Raw genomic sequence first — 16,223 nt, forward strand, 5'->3', positions numbered from 1 at the left:
AGTCTCTCACTCTGTCACCCAGGTTGGAGTGCAGTGGCATGATCTTGGCTTATTGCAACCTCTGCCTCCCAGGCTCAAGCAACACTCCTACCTTAGCCTCCTGAGTAGCTGGGACCACAGGTGTGTGCCACAACACCCAGCTAGTTTTTTGTATTTTTTTTTTCTTTTGAGACAAGTCTTGCTCTGTTGCCCAGGCTGGAATGCAGTGGTGTGATCTTAGCTTACTGCAACCTCTGCCTCCTGGGTTCCAGCAATTCTTCTGCCTCAGTCTCCCATGTAGCTGAGGTTACAGATGTATGTCACCATGCCTAGCTAATTTTTGTATTTTTGTATTTTTTTTGTGTGTGTGTGTGACGGAGTTTCTCTCTTGTTACCCAGGCTGGAGTGCAATGGCGTGATCTCGTCTCACCACAACCTCCGCTTCCTGGATTCAGGCAATTCTCCTGCCTCAGCCTCCTGAGTAGCTGGGATTACAGGCACTCGCCACCATGCCCAGCTAATTTTTTGTATTTTTAGTAGAGATGGGGTTTCACCATGTTGGTCAGGCTGGTCTCCAACTCCTAAGCTCAAGTGATTTGCCTGCCTTGGCTTCCCAATGTGCTGGGATTACAGGCTTGAGCCACCGCGCCCGGCTAATTTTTGTATTTTTAGGAGCGATAGGGTTTCACCATGTTAGGCTGGTCTCCAACTCCTAAGCTCAAGTGATTTGCCTGCCTTGGCTTCCCAAAGTGCTGGGATTACAGGTGTGAGCCAGCCATTAACTGCTGTATTTTTTGTATTGTAGACATGGGGTTTTGCCATGTTGCTCAGGCTCGTTTCAAACTCCTGAGCTCAGGTAATCCAACTGCTTTGGCCTTCCAAAGTGCTGGGATTATAGGCATGAGCCACTGCACCTGGCCTGGAACATGTATTTAACATATACAAATAAAGAATTGATTATGTTACTCGTTCTTGCTTTAAAGCACAGAAGTAATAATTTCATCTCAGGAATTTTTTATATTATGTTTCATATCTTAGTAATCTCTTTGAAATATTTTTGTAGCATGGTGCTGATGTCAATGCAAAAGACATGTTAAAGATGACAGCTCTCCATTGGGCCACAGAACACAATCATCAAGAGGTGGTGGAACTTTTAATCAAATATGGTGCTGATGTACACACACAAAGTAAATTTTGTAAAACTGCATTTGATATTTCAATAGACAATGGAAATGAAGATTTAGCAGAGATATTACAGGTAACTTTTGGCTTTTAATTTAAAAAAATAAAGAAAAAGAAGCTTTATTGGTAGTAGGATCTCTTATGTTGTGAATTATTTAAACTATTTAGTTTGTAGCCTTTCATGTTGGACTTTGTTATTTTGGATGGGCCTTTTCTCTTTCACTTCTTCTTTATTACTGTTCATTTTCCTGATTATAAGGCCACAGTCTTTTCATTAACATTAGATAAGATGATTACTTTCTGTGATTTCCCTTTAGATGTGTGTGTGTGTGTGTGTGTGTGTGTGTGTGTGTGTGTGCATGTGTTGCATGTGTGTGTTTTGAGCCCGAGTCTCGCTCTGTTGCCCAGGCTGGAGTGCAGTGCCACGATCTTGGTTCACTGTAACCTCTGCCTCCTGGGTTCAAGTAATTGTCCTGCCTCAGCCTCCTGAATAGCTGGGATTACAGATGCACCCTGCCAGACCGAGCTAATTTTTTGTATTTTTAGTTAAGATGGGGTTTCACCATGTTGCCCAGGCTGGTGTTGAACTCCTGAGCTCAGGCAGTCCACCTGCCTTGGCCTCCCAAAGTGCTAGGATTATAGGCGTGAGCTACCGCCGACCCCCAGCTTTTTTCTATTATTTTTGTTGCATTTTAATGCAGTCTAATTTTCAGCATCCTCAGAAAGATCTGTTGTTTTTGGCTTTGGGGCAGGTTTCTCTTTCCTCTTTTAGACGGGGTTTCACCAAGTTGGCTAGGATGATCTCGATCTCTTGAGTTCATGATCTGCTGGGCAGGTTTTTCTGGTAACCAACATTTCTTCTCTTATTTTCAGCCAGATGACATAATATAAATTATCTTCTTTAATTAATACCTCTTCTTTCCTATCTGCTTGTTCTTGTTCCCAGTATTAGAACTCTTCTTTTCTTTTCTGTTTTTTTGAGAAGGAGTTTTGCTCTTGTTGCTCAGGCTGGAATGCAGTGGCACAATTCTGCTCACTGCAATTTCTACTTTCCGGTTTCAAGCAATTCTCCTGCCTCAGCCTCCCAAGTAGCAGGGATTATAGGCTCGCACCACCACGCCTGGCTAATTTTTGTATTTTTAGTAGAGATGGGGTTTTGTCATGTTACCCAGGCTGGTCTTGAACTCCTGACCCTGTGATCTGCCCGCTTCAGCCTCCCAAAGTGCTGGGATTATAGGTATGAGCCACCACACCTGGCCAGAACTCTTCTTTTCTAAGACTGTCTCCTTTGAGCTTCCACTAGTTACTTAAAAGATGTTTTATTTCAGGAAAATGAATTCTACCATGCCTCTTTCCATTCCTTTTACTCCTAAGAGGGCAGTTTGGGGGTTGGAGTTGTGCAGTTTAGGGGTTGGAGTTGAAGCTGGGGAGCAAGTAATTGAGAAGTAATTAGTACATGAGGTATTATGTATTGCCATATGTAGAAGAAATAATTAAATTCCTATAGCTACAGGGCAGCAATTTTTTTTTTTGTTTGTGTGTTTTTTTTTTTTTTTTTTTTTTTTGAGGTGGCGGTCTCACTATGTTGCCGTGTGGTCTCAAACTCCTGGGCTTAAGCACTCCTCCTGCCTCAGCCTCCTGAGTAGCTGGGCTTACAGGCACCTGCCACCTCAGCTGGCTTAATGTCCAAGTTGTTCTGTGTTCTATAAAGACCTTTTAGATACTCATTTCTCCTCTCCCAGGATTTTGCTACTTTCCCTGAGAGGGGGACTCAGGATATAAATATGTACCCTTGGTATGCCACTACACTCTCAGGGGACCTTAGACAAATATTTCCACTGGTACTATGTGATTCGTCTTAGAGAATATTCCTTTATATGTGTGTTTGTATTATGTGGAGAATTTTTGTTCTGGTTATAATTCTGAAAACACTGTGGTGATTTGTCCCCTAGATTGCTATGCAGAACCAAATCAACACAAATCCAGAGAGTCCTGACACTGTGACAATACATGCTGCAACACCACAGTTTATCATTGGACCTGGAGGGGTGGTGAACCTAACAGGTCTGGTATCTTCAGAAAATTCATCCAAGGCAACAGGTATTGAGATGCATATAGGATAGGTGTTGGGATTTTATGCTTTAGTAGGTATACATCCTTTTAAGAAAGGACTTGGAGAACAAGGGTAAGATTATACCAGCCACCTTGGTTTTCTTTGGTGTAACTGACAGAAAAACAAATATTTATGAGACAAAGCAATCTGAAGAAAGGTGATATTGTAAAATTTACCACAGTATTACCTTTCAAAAACTAATGTTATCCAAGCTTTGTTTAAGAATTGAATAAGATAAATAGAATATCAGAAATATGCATTGGATTAAGCTCCTTAGAAATTCAAATCTATTTTCTTTTTTCTTACAGATGAAACGGGTGTATCTGCTGTTCAGTTTGGAAACTCTTCTACGTCAGTATTAGCTACATTAGCTGCCTTAGCTGAAGCATCTGCACCATTGTCCAATTCTTCCGAAACTCCAGGTTAGAAAAACAAGCCTAATGTGTACATTAAAAGCTGCAGATTCAGGCTGGGTGTGGTGGCTCGCACAGGTAATCCTAGCACTTTGGGAGGCCAAGGTGGGTGGATTGCCTGAGCTCAGGAGTTAGAGATCAGCCTGAGCAGCATGGCGAAACCCCGTTGTATTTTTGTATTTCTACTAAAAATACAAAAAATTAGCCAGGCGAGGTAGCACATGCCTATAATCCCAGCTATTCGGGAGGCTGAGCCAGGGGAATTGCTTGAACTGGAGAGGTGAAGGCTGCAGTGAGCTCAGATTGCTCCACTGCAGTCCAGCCTGGGTGATAGAGCGAGACTCTGTCTCAAAAAAAAAAAAAAAAAAAAAAAAAATTGCAGATTCAAATGTTTACAAAGGCCAGGAAGGTTAAAAAGGCTAATGTGCCGGGCGCGGTGGCTCAAGCCTGTAATCCCAGCACTTTGGGAGGCTGAGGTGGGTGGATTAGGAGGTCAAGAGATCGAGACCATCCTAGTCAACATGGTGAAACCCCGTCTCTACTAAAAATACAAAAAATTAGCTGGGCATGGTGGCGCGTGCCTGTAATCCCAGCTACTCAGGAGGCTGAGGCAGGAGAATTGCCTGAACCAGGAGGCGGAGGTTGCGGTGAGCCGAGATCGCGCCATTGCACTCCAGCCTGGGTAACAAGAGCGAAACTCCGTCTCAAAAAAAAAAAAGGCTAATGTGGGCAGGATTGAGATTATGCCCAGTTGAAGAGTGGAGCGAGGGCTAGAGGACATCTTTGACTTAGCTCTAGCTGATTATAGTCATGAGTCCAGCATTCCCAGATTCTCTTTCTTGTAGGAAGCTATGAATCTGGATTTTAAAAGAACATTAAATATTGGTAATTAATTAAAAAACAAAACAAAACTTGTATGGCTCACAGAAAACATGTCTCTGTATCTAATTTGGCCCTTGATTTACTAGTTTGTGACTTTTTGTTTAAACAACTTGCTTTGGCTGGGCACGGTAGCTCACACCTGTAATCCCAGCACTTTGGGAGGTAGAGATGGGTGGATCACTTGAGCCTAGGAGTTCGAGACCAGCCTGGGCAACATGCTGAAACCCCATCTCTACCAAAAAATATAAAAATTAGTCAGGTAAATTAAAAAAAGACAAAAGGAAAAAAAAATTAGTCAGGTGTGGTGGCTTGTGCCTATGGTCCCAGCTACTCAGGAGACTGAGGTCAGAGGATTGCTTGAACCCAGGAGGCAGAGGTTGCTGTGAGCTGAGATTATGCCACTGCACTCCAGCCTAGGTGACAGAATGAGACCCTGCCTCAAAAAAAAAAAACAAAACAAAAAACAACAACAACAACAACAAAAAATAGAAACCAAAAAAACTTGCTTTTTTCATAAATTTTATTTTTTAAGTCTTATAAAATCTGAATGACTGATAGAACTAGGAAATAGTATACGTAAACCACTGTTAAAGGGTTACCTGGCCGGGCCTGGTGGCTCACTCCTGTAATCCCAGCACTTTGGGAGGCCAAGGTGGGTGGGTCATTTGAGGTCAGGAGTTCAAGACTAGCCTGGCCAATACAGTGAAATCCCATCTCTGCTAAAAATTCAAAAATTAGCTGGACTTGGTGGTGGGTGCCTGTAATCCCAGCTACTCGGGAGGCTGAGGCAGGAGAATCACTTGAACCTGGGGGGCGGAGGTTGCAGTGAGCCAATACTGTGCCAGTGCACTCCAGTCTGGGCAACACAGTGAGACTCTGTCTCAAAAAAAAAAAAAAAAAAAAAAAAAAAAAGAGAATTAAGTAAAAGTTTAAGTATGTTACCACCAGTATAAACAACTCAGAGTTCAGTTTGCACATACTGAAAGCTAAATCTGCCACAAATTATTTCTCTGATTCCTGGCCGTCTAGTTTCTTTAGAATCAATCATCAGACTCATCCTGATTCTAGAAATGTTTGTTTATATCTTTTCAAGGGCTTGTTAGAATCTGGAAAATACAGTAGTAGTACTTCCATTTTATATATAATGAAACAGGTTTGTGGAGGTTGAATAAGTTTATCAACGGGCATATGGCTATAATTTAAATAGAGAAAGGAGAATTGTACTCCAAGTCTGACTGATTCCCAAGGTATGTGTCTGTGACCACTATAATGTACAGTCTCTCCCATGCAGTTTATTCATATTATCTGTGGGCTCTTTTAGAATGTTTATAATTTGGTTTTTGATATTTGAGTTATACAATCTTGAATTATTTGTGTAATTTCCATTTTATCTTATTTCAAGCAAAAGCATCACTATTCCGACTATTACTTTTGGAATGTATCTGTTTCTGTAGCTTTTTCTAGTAATAGGTAGTCTGTTGAAATAAGTGTTCTGCTACTGTCTTGCCCTTTCTAAATGATGGTAAACCAAAATATAGTGTAAGCACCACCGGTACACTAATTTTTACTGCTCATATTCTTTTTTTTTTACTAGCTAAGTGATACAATAAACGTTTTTTTCTGGGTACAAAATACCCAGAATGTAGCAGCAGATGGACTGTGTTTTAAATGGAAACTAGCTGGTTGGCGTGGTCCTATATATAAAGAAAAGTCAATTGTGATTGTCCAGGGTACCATGTCATTTCACTCAGGAATTATGGCTTTAAATAGCACCTTCACGTCCCTTCATTTTGGAGTGACTTGCGAAATGGAAGTGATCTCCATGTGGAAGTCAATGGAATTGACTTTCCATTAGAAAGTGGAAATGACATTTGTACCATTTTTGACATATACCACACATTTTAATGGTAGTCCCATGAGAACCTTATAATGTCTATTATAATGCTTTCATTGAGAAACCAAATGATATCTCTGTCTTTTCTTGATGTTGTAGGCAAATATAACAGCAGGTTGTCAGTGCTTGATTAAAATAGCTCATTGAATTACTATTATTGTTCACAGCAAAGAGATTATTTTTAGCTGGAATTGGGGGTGGGTGTGGTGGAGGGGAGTATGTTGATTTGTGCCCTAAAGAATAGGTAAGATTTAGATAGATAGGAACTCATTCCAAGTCATATCATTTCATGTAATTTTCGTTTTGAAAGTAATTCCAAAATGAATAGACAAAGTAAAAGCTTTTTTTTGGGGAATTGCAGATATATTTTTTTCTAATGAGGAAAACCACCACCATGTAGTACATTATTTATTTGTATACAGAAGCAATCACATTTTCCTGTCTTTCTACTAGGGCTTACAGGCCACTCTAGTGGATCATGGAATTTTTCTAGAGGAAGAAACATTTAAACTGAAAATTAAAGTAGGCATTAGTCTAGATAAGGTTTTGGGAAGAACATTTTAGCAAGAAGGACGTGTGAAGCTTTTGAGGCAGGAAAGAGCTGGACTTTTTAGGGGACTTGGAGGCTAGGGTGGCTAAACCCAGTAAGTGGAAGAGTCACTCAAGGTGGATAAAGGTGCAAGTATATAGGACTTTAAAAATGATCACTTTGGTAAGTTTAAAAGAATGCGTTGGAAGGGAGTTTTGTTTGAAGTCTAATGCAGTCAACCAGGGAAGAGTTATGATAGCATGAATGAAGATTTGACAGAGACAGTAAGTGAATAGATTTGAGAGTTATTTGGGATATAGAATCAGAAGCTGTGATTAGTTAAGACATAGGCCTTACATCTATAGTGTAGTTATCTGGTCCTTTAAAAATATTATTTCATAAATCTCTTATTTTGTCGCTCTGGCCTACAGACCTGTAATAACTTTTCTTTGCTTAGCTTTATTCTTCCTTGTGGCCCAATTATACAATACCTTGATTAGACATCTGTGATTACCCTTCTTTTTTGTTTTTAGAGCAACTTCTGTTAATTAGTAATAAAGTGTTTTTTCCAAAGGTGTAATGCATCTGGTGGCTTTAAAAGTTCCCTCCTATCTTATATGTCAAAACAGGGGTTCAAAAAAGAAAAACAATAAATAAAAGTTCCTTCCTTTTTCCCTAAAAGTAAAATTTGAACCAGGTCTGTTTTGTACATTGTTTTTTCTTCTATGTCAAAAATAGGGTAATACAACTCAATTGGCTTTAGGGGATATGTACTGGGCCTCATGAGGTTGTTTTGTTTTTGCTTTTTGTTTTTAATTTCAGGTTAAACTGCAGCCACAATACCTTTGAAAAGTTTGTTTTTCTTCAGTAAACAGTTTCTATTTTATTGTTTAAATGTTTCTATGTAGAAATTTTGATCTTTTAGGACATTTTAAAGACAGTTTTCTTCCCTTATTTCATTTTTATGGCATCCGAATTCAGAATTCTTGTTGAACAAGAGATGTCAGATTTCTTCAAAGGTGCTGCAGATTATCTAGGTATTCTTTAAATATTACAGCTTGACTTTTGAATTAGATCAGTGAATATTTATGTTATTATTGTTATTTTTTATCCAGGGAGCTTTACATTTTGGAATACAAATATATTTTTTAAAATCAATAACCTTCTAAGAATTTTTAGGCTTTTTCTTTTGTTCTTCCATGTTTCAACATTTTACTGTTAGATTATTTTTAGGGCTTCTGGGGGGCACTTTGTCTTACGTAATTGGTTTCCTTTTAATTTTTTCTTAAATATCTTACCATAGCACAACTTAAAAAGAAAGCTTTTTAGATGAAAGGCCAGAACTCTAATAACAGTCATTGCAAATAGTGCAAAGATGAAAGTTCTTGAGTTGTGCCTTGTGTGTGATCTTAGAAATTTCTTACATATGATTATGCTTTAAAATATTTACTATTTGTAGTTAGCATTCAACTCAGGTGAACATTTCTTTTTCATATGGATAGTTTTTTGAAAAAATCAAAGCAATACTTAATATGTTTGAAAATCTTAGTAGTAGTTCTGTTGAATATATTACTATTTTATGTCCTATATTTCATTTTGTAATTTTCTTCCTGAAATTTTCTTAAGTGCTTGGTGATAAAACCTAATTATAGTGTAAGGCAAACAAAAATTGCAAGAGAGCTCAAAACATAAAGGTTGTTTGCATTTTGAGTGTTCTTTGGTTTGTATTGTGATCCTTGATTACTAAGTGACACAGTACCAGAGTTGAAGCCAGACCTGTTGAGTACATCTTGAAAGCTAGTTTCCGAGTATTTATCCTGCCTTTTTTAAAAAAGTAGTTTCTATATTTATGGTCTCTCTGTCTTAGTAAATCCTATGATCACTGATATCTGTGATGTCCTACTGTGAGTTGATAGAAACTTAGCATGTTTAAGAGCAATTGTATAACTGATGGTAGCTTGATTTTAGTAGAGAGTAGTTTGTTTTAATTACACCTTTTGTAAAGTATGGCCTCAAATAACACATTAAAAACCCTGCCATTTAGAAATAATTTTTTATGTTATTCCTCTTTTTGAACTAGTTATAATTAAATTTTTTTATATGTTGACAGTTTTCAAACCCATGGAAAAATTGGAGGATGAACCTGTATAATTTTTACCTGTATTCACCAACTGTTAACGTCTTGTCATTCCAATATGTTCTCTGACACATGTATACATGCGCGCGCACACACACACACCACACACACACACCACACACACACACACACACACACACAAACATAAACACACACACACTTTTATTTTGCCAAGTTATATGAAGGTAGGCTGCAGACATCGTACTTCACCTTTACTTTGGCATGTATCTCCCAAGAACAAGGATAGCTTTCTACTATCTACAGCTCCATTTTATTTTCTAAAAACATCAACATTGATTTAAAACATCATCTGACATGTGGTCCATTTTCAAGTTGTCCCGCAGATGTCCTTTATAGTCAGATTTAGTTCAGACATTTCCAGGAAGTACACCAGTGATTTTTTTGTAACCTCCCATTACATTACATAAGGAAGCACATAATATCAGCCCATCCTGATAATGACCACTTGGTAGAATGATGACTGCCGGGTCTTTTCAGGTAGATTTTCCCCTTTGCAACTAATAGTAATCTTTGGTGGGATACTTTGAGAACATTTGAATATTCTATTTCTCCACAAGATTTTACTAATGCTTTTATCACCACTACTGATCCTTGCTTGAATCAATTATTACATTAGGAGTTTCAGTGATTTTTCTTAATTTGTCATTTCTTTAATGTTAATTAGATGTCATTCTATCAAGGTCTTTCCCATTTCCTCCTTTCTCTCCTTTTTACGAGGTATTATTATACATGGATTTTTTTTTTCTTGTTTTGGAGACAGAGTCTCACTCTATCACCTGGGCTGGAGTGTAGTGGTGCGATTACTGCTCACTGCAGCCTCAACCTCCCAGGCAAGCAATTCTCTCACCTCAGCCTCCCAGGTAGCTGAGACTACAGGTGTAAGCCACCAAACCTGGCTAATTTTTAAATTTTTTATAGACAGGATTTCACTATGTTACTCAGGCTGGTCTTCAACTCCTGGGCTCAAGTGATCATCCTGACTCGGCCTCCTGGAGTGCTGGGATTATAGGCGTGAGGCCAATAGGAAAATTTTTAAAAATTGAATGGATAGTAATCCATTACTATAATTTCTTTTGATGCTTTTTTATTGAAGTGTGGTTTAATGTACAGAAATGTATATAGATTATAAGTGTACAGTTTGAGGAATTATCACAAAGGGTATGCATTGAATAATTGTAAATGTTATTTGTGTAAACAGTGCTCAGTTCATAAATGGGAGATAGACAGTACATATTCTTTTGTGTCTGGTTTATATCACTCATTTTTGGTTTTTGTCAGGTTTGTCCATGTTTTGCATATAGTCAAATTGCTGTATATTATTTCAATGTTTGACTCTACCATTGTTTATTATCAGAGAATATCTGGGTTGTTTGTAGTTTTTTACTATTATAAATCTATGCACGTTCTTGTACATATCTTTTGGGTTCATTAGTTAGGTGTAGGATTGTCTGTGAGAAAGGATTTTGGCAGTATTAACTTGTGATTCCTCTACCCAGCCAAGACCACAGGTGCTGCTTTAGCTGTCAGAATCTTCTGTAAGGCTGTCATAATTATTTAGTGCATATTTAGGGATTTTATTTATGGAGATGTTAATGTATTATACTGTTTATGTCACATAGTACCACATCTGTATGCCACTGATTATTAAGGCAAATCCTTACTTAATCCAAAAAGAGAATATTCTTTATTCTGTATGTCAACTCATACATAAATGTAAATGGAGTATAATCATATTCAGATCATCTTATGAATTGTGAATTTTTTATTTTTTTTGAGACAGAGTCTTGTTCTGTTGACCAGGCTGGAGGGCAGTGGCATGATCTCTTCTCACTGCAACCTCCACCTCTCTGGTTCAAAGAATTCTCCTGCCTCAGCTTCCTGAGTAGCTAGGATTCTAGGTGTGCACCACCATATCCAGCTAATTTTTGTATTTTTAGTAGAGACGGGGTTTTGCCATGTTGGCCAGGCTAGTCTTGAACTCAAACTAGTCTCTCAAGTGATCATCCCACCTTGACCTCCCAAAGTGCTGGAATTGCAAGGCCTGAGCCACCAGTACCCAACTCAATTGTTAGGTTTTATGAAACAGATATAACCTTTGTCATGATATTAGATCTTCTAAATTTTGTACCTCATACAACCAAATGAAGAGAAATTGTTTAACCACTCATATGTAAAGATAGTTGGAACTTATATATTGTAAATTATGAGACTTGTAATCAACTGGTTACATAGATATCTCCAGCACCACTGGAGACTGAATTTTAAAATCTTGTACAAGTTTTCCTGGGTAAGAAAGAAGCAGGAGGCCTGGTGTGGTAGCTCATGCTTGTAATTCTCAGCACTGTGGGAGGTCAAGGCAGGAGGCTTGCTTGAGGCCAGGAGTTTGAGGCCAGCCTGGCCAGCATAGCAAGACCTCATCTCTAAAAAAAAAATAAAACTAGTCAGGCATGGTGGTACATACCTGTAGTCTTAGCTACTTGGGAGGCTGAGTCAAGAAGATTACTTGAGTGCAGGAGTTCAAGGATACAGTAAGCCATGATTGTGTCACTACACTCCAGCATGGGCATCAGAGTGAGACCCTGTCTCTATTTGGGGGAAAAAAGAAAAGAAAAGAAAAGAAAGAAGCAGAGAAAGCAAAAGTAGCAGACAAAGCAAAAATAGGTTTCTATTCATACTGTTATGTATGTTTGCTGAATTTTCTTTTTTCTTTCTTTTTTTTTTTTTCAGTAGTGGCCACGGAGGAAGTGGTTACTGCAGAATCTGTAGATGGTGCAATTCAGCAAGTAGTTAGTTCAGGGGGTCAGCAAGTCATCACAATAGTCACAGATGGAATTCAGCTTGGGAATTTGCACTCTATTCCAACCAGTGGAATTGGTCAGCCCATCATTGTGACCATGCCAGATGGACAACAAGGTTAGTAGTAGACATTTATATAAAATTTGTGTTTGTTTATTTTTTATTTTTATTTTCAAGTCTTCTCTGTAGTCCAAAAAGACTATGTTTATTTTTAATTCCCAGGTAATTGTGATATGTGTTCCAAAGCATTTATTTTTGCCTTGAATTATATTTTTATGACCCTTAGCAGTAGACCTAATTACCTAATTTTATTGCTTAGGATAATTAAAATTAAATTAGCTTGATTTCTCTGAGTATATACTAGGTATAAAGAGAAATTGGTCCCGAAGTATTCTGGTGAAAAAAAATGAACTTAAATGTCACCACAAATAATACACGAAATAAATAATTCAGATCAGCATGGGACAGTAGTTTTCTAGACCATTTAATGCAATTCAAATACCATGTGAGCTTTTAAAAATACCTTGTAAGAAAAAGCTACTTAGGCCAGGCGCGGTGGCTCAAGCCTGTAATCCCAGCACTTTGGGAGGCCGAGGCGGGTGGATCACGAGGTCGAGAGATCGAGACCATCCTCGTCAATATGGTGAAACTCCGTCTCTACTAAAAATACAAAAAACTAGCTGGGCGTGGTGGCGCGTGCCTGTAATCCCAGCTACTTAGGAGGCTGAGGCAGGAGAATTGCCTGAGCCCAGGAGGCGGAGGTTGCGGTGAGCCGAGATCGTGCCATTGCACTCCAGCGAAACTCCATCTCAAAAAAAAAAAAAGAAAAAGAAAAGAAAAAGCTACTTAAAAAGAAGTTGGAGCCTATGCAACATAGTGAAACCCCATGTCTAAAAAAATTTTAATTAGACAGGCATGATGACATTTGCTGATAGTCCCAGCTACTTGGGAGCCTGAAGTGGGAGAATCACTAGAGCCTAGGAGGTTGAAGCTGCAGTGAACCATTATTGTGCCACTGCATTCCAGCCTGGGCAACGGAGAAAAACTCTTCCTCAAAAAAAGAAAAAGAAAAAGAAATGGATTTGGGACTTTTAGTAGGAATATGGTAGCAACTTTTAGCAGCTTTATTGTGAATTCTAATATTTTTCTCCTTTTGGAAGCCACAAAGGCTAACAAGATGGTTGAAACAAAAGCCTCAACTATATTTTCAGTGAAACTAAAAGGCTGAGAAAAACCTCAGAATTCCACATTTTAAGTGTGCCAAAAGCATCTGAAGCCATTACAGCCAGGGCAAGAGGACTCTGATGGAAATCACACTGGTACATCAAGTAAAGAAAAGGGATTAAACTCAGCAATAAAGACAAACATGCTCTCTGAGAAGGATAGGGCCCCAGACTGAGTAGGAAGTGCTGCAAGCAGGACTAAGATAGAATAGGGCATGAATACTGTGGGAGGCAGAGAGAAAGAAGCTGCAGAAAATGCCTAAGCATTGCTCTGTACCTTGTCTCCCCCTAAAAAAGTGTCGGCACATAATCTTTAAGAAAATGACTAGGACTGGGAATGTGGTTTACGCCTATAATCCCAACACTTTGGAATGCTGAGGTGGGAGGATTGCTTGAGGCCAGGAGTTCAAGACCAGCCTGAGCAACATAATGATACCCATCTCTACACAAATAAAAGTAATAAAACTAGCCAGGTTCGGTGGCATGCACCTATAGTCGCAGCTACTTGGAAGGCTGAGGCAGGAGGATCTCTTGGTCCCAGGAGTTTGGGACTGCAGTGAGCTATGATTGCACCATTGTACTCCAGTGTGGATGACAGAGTGAGACCATGTCTCCACAAGAAAGAAGTAAAGAAAATGAGTAGGATTGTAAAACATGTGCCTTTCATGGCCAGTGAAGGGCAGGGCTAGAGGCAGAATTTGGCCTAAATCAGGTTTGGTTTTGAGTGACAGAGGAGGCATGGCATTGAACAGAGACCATTTCAAGAAAGGAGTTTATTGTTCTAGCTATAGAAGAGGAACCCCTTGACCTGTGACTAGGAGGCCTCTGCTGTAATCTTCTGCTGATAGCTGGTCTGAAATTCGGATTAGGGTCAGATGCTTTCACAAAGCATTCTAGAACTAATTCTAATTTTTAGAAAAGAAGAAAACTTTAAAAATATTTGTATCAAGCAGATATAACATTGTTTCCAAAACCTGTGTCATTATACAGACTAATGATTACTCACAGGTCTGAAGTCTAGAAGTGCAAGATCAAGGTGTTGGCAGGTTTGGTTTCTTCTGAGGCTGCTCTCTCTGGTTTGCAGATGGGCGTCTTCTGGCTTGTCCTCACATGGTTGACCTCAGTTTGTGTGTGTTATCTGTGTCCTAATCTCCTCTTCCTGTAAGAACACCAGTAATACTGGATTAGGACCCATCTCATTTTACCTTAACTATCTGTTTAAGGACCTTGTCTCTAAATAGAGTCACATTCTGAGGTACTGGGGGTTAGGACTTCAATATGTGAATTTGGGGAGTGGGAGTACCATTCAGCCCATAACAAAGATCAAGTTTTTTTCTATAATTAGCCAAATGGATTCTAAAGTTTATGTTGAGGGGCAGAGGGAAGAAGAATAAGGAAAACTCTGGAAAAGAATAGCAATGAGAGAGTTCTGCTGAATATTAAAGAAATAAACTTTTAAAACCTTCCTGAATTAAAAATATATAGAATAGCAATGAGAGAGTTCTACTGAATATTAAAGAAACTTTTAAAACCTTCCTGAATTAAAAATATATAGCTGACATGTGAATTATATAGACTGTACAGTTTAATAAAACGGATATAAATTCTCAGTTAATTTATAAATGTCATGAATAAAAAGAAGTAAAACCCAAATTCTCAGTATTTAATGCTTTAAATTACATTGTACTAAATAAATATTAGTTTTACTATTTTTAAATTTTTATTTACATTTATAACTGTCACTAAGAGAGTTTTTCATGTTTTGGCAAAATATTTTAAAGGTCATAGAACAATTGTAATTTTCCCCATTGTGATTATTAAGATGGCTTCACATGATTTCAGCTTGCACAGTTGTTTTTATGTTTCTGTGCTGCTGTGCAAAACAAGGCCAGCCTTTCTCTATATTTACATTTATACAAAAAGCTACTGAAAATTGAGAAAAAGTCCAACAGTCCAATACAAAAACAAGCAGTGTTTATGAACAGTCAGTGCTCATAGTGAGATATCCACATCGTGGTTGTTATGCAGCTAAATAAAAGGAAGCTCCCTATGTAATGATGTAAGATACTGTAAGTATTTGGAGTGAAAAAAGCAGATGCAGAACAATATATGTAGTATATGTATGCTACCTTTTATGTAGGAAAGAACAATGAGAATGTATACTAATTTTTAAACACAAATTAATGTAAGGATAATAATAAAATGATTATCTGTTAGCAGGGGTGGGCAATGAGGCCCCTCAAAATATACTTGTTAAATATTTTGATGTTTGAGTCATGAATGACTATATTATCTATATAGTTAAAAAAATATGCAGGTACTTTAATAAGTAGATTTCAGTAAAAAAGCAAGAAGGTAAAAGGGACAAATATGGATAGTCTCATAGAAAGCAAATCAATGACTTGGAATCATTGTTTTGGAATGTATTTATTTTAGATGAGTAGCATCAACAATGTCAAGACTAGTTCTATTTCTAATAAACCTCTCTGAAAATGAAGTAATGCATAACTTTTTTTTCATTTTAGTATTAACAGTACCAGCAACAGACATTGCTGAAGAAACTGTTATAAGTGAAGAACCACCAGCTAAGAGACAGTGTATCGAAATAATTGAAAACCGGGTGGAATCTGCAGAAATAGAAGTAAGGAGTCTTTTACCCGGTGTGCTTTGCTGCAGTCATCCAAAATAAATTCAATTTTTTTTGTCTTTTATATTTATTACTGACAGTATTGTTTTGATACAGAATGAAAGTGCATAGTATTTTCATCTTGTTTATTTTTGCCTTTTACATATAGCAAGCCCTCAATAAATAAATATTGAATGAATGAATGAGTGAGTGAAGAATTTGTTTATAACTGTCTGTCATTTGATAATACTGTAATGTCTTTGGTTCTTGCACTTCATCCTTTATATTTTAAACGTAAATACACCATTCTTACAAGTTACTAAAGGTAAATACTAGTATATATTGGCTAAAAATTTTTTTTCCATTCAAAACTGAAACTCAAATGCCTACTTGGGCTAGTGGGTCTTCTTAAAGAAGGTTAATGTTTG

General features: G+C 37.9%; 1 protein-coding gene across 10 annotated transcripts in view; it reads left to right on the forward strand.

Moving 5' to 3' along the window:
- Positions 1-16,223, forward strand: part of GABPB1 (GA binding protein transcription factor subunit beta 1) — a 68,714-nt gene that overhangs the window by 42,581 nt on the left and 9,910 nt on the right. For 5 of the 10 annotated variants that reach the window (XM_074393615.1, XM_010339491.3, XM_010339490.3 and 2 more), the window contains 5 exons: positions 1,043-1,237; positions 3,114-3,261; positions 3,583-3,696; positions 11,878-12,063; positions 15,695-15,810. In XM_074393615.1, the coding sequence (XP_074249716.1) occupies positions 1,043-1,237; positions 3,114-3,261; positions 3,583-3,696; positions 11,878-12,063; positions 15,695-15,810 (759 nt within the window). The remainder of the gene's footprint in view (positions 1-1,042; positions 1,238-3,113; positions 3,262-3,582; positions 3,697-11,877; positions 12,064-15,694; positions 15,811-16,223) is intronic. The other 5 variants (XM_074393612.1, XM_074393616.1, XM_039469078.2 and 2 more) reach the window with 3 other exon arrangements.

The sequence above is a fragment of the Saimiri boliviensis genome, chromosome 2 (genome assembly GCF_048565385.1).
Source record: "Saimiri boliviensis isolate mSaiBol1 chromosome 2, mSaiBol1.pri, whole genome shotgun sequence".
NCBI lineage: Eukaryota > Metazoa > Chordata > Mammalia > Primates > Cebidae > Saimiri > Saimiri boliviensis.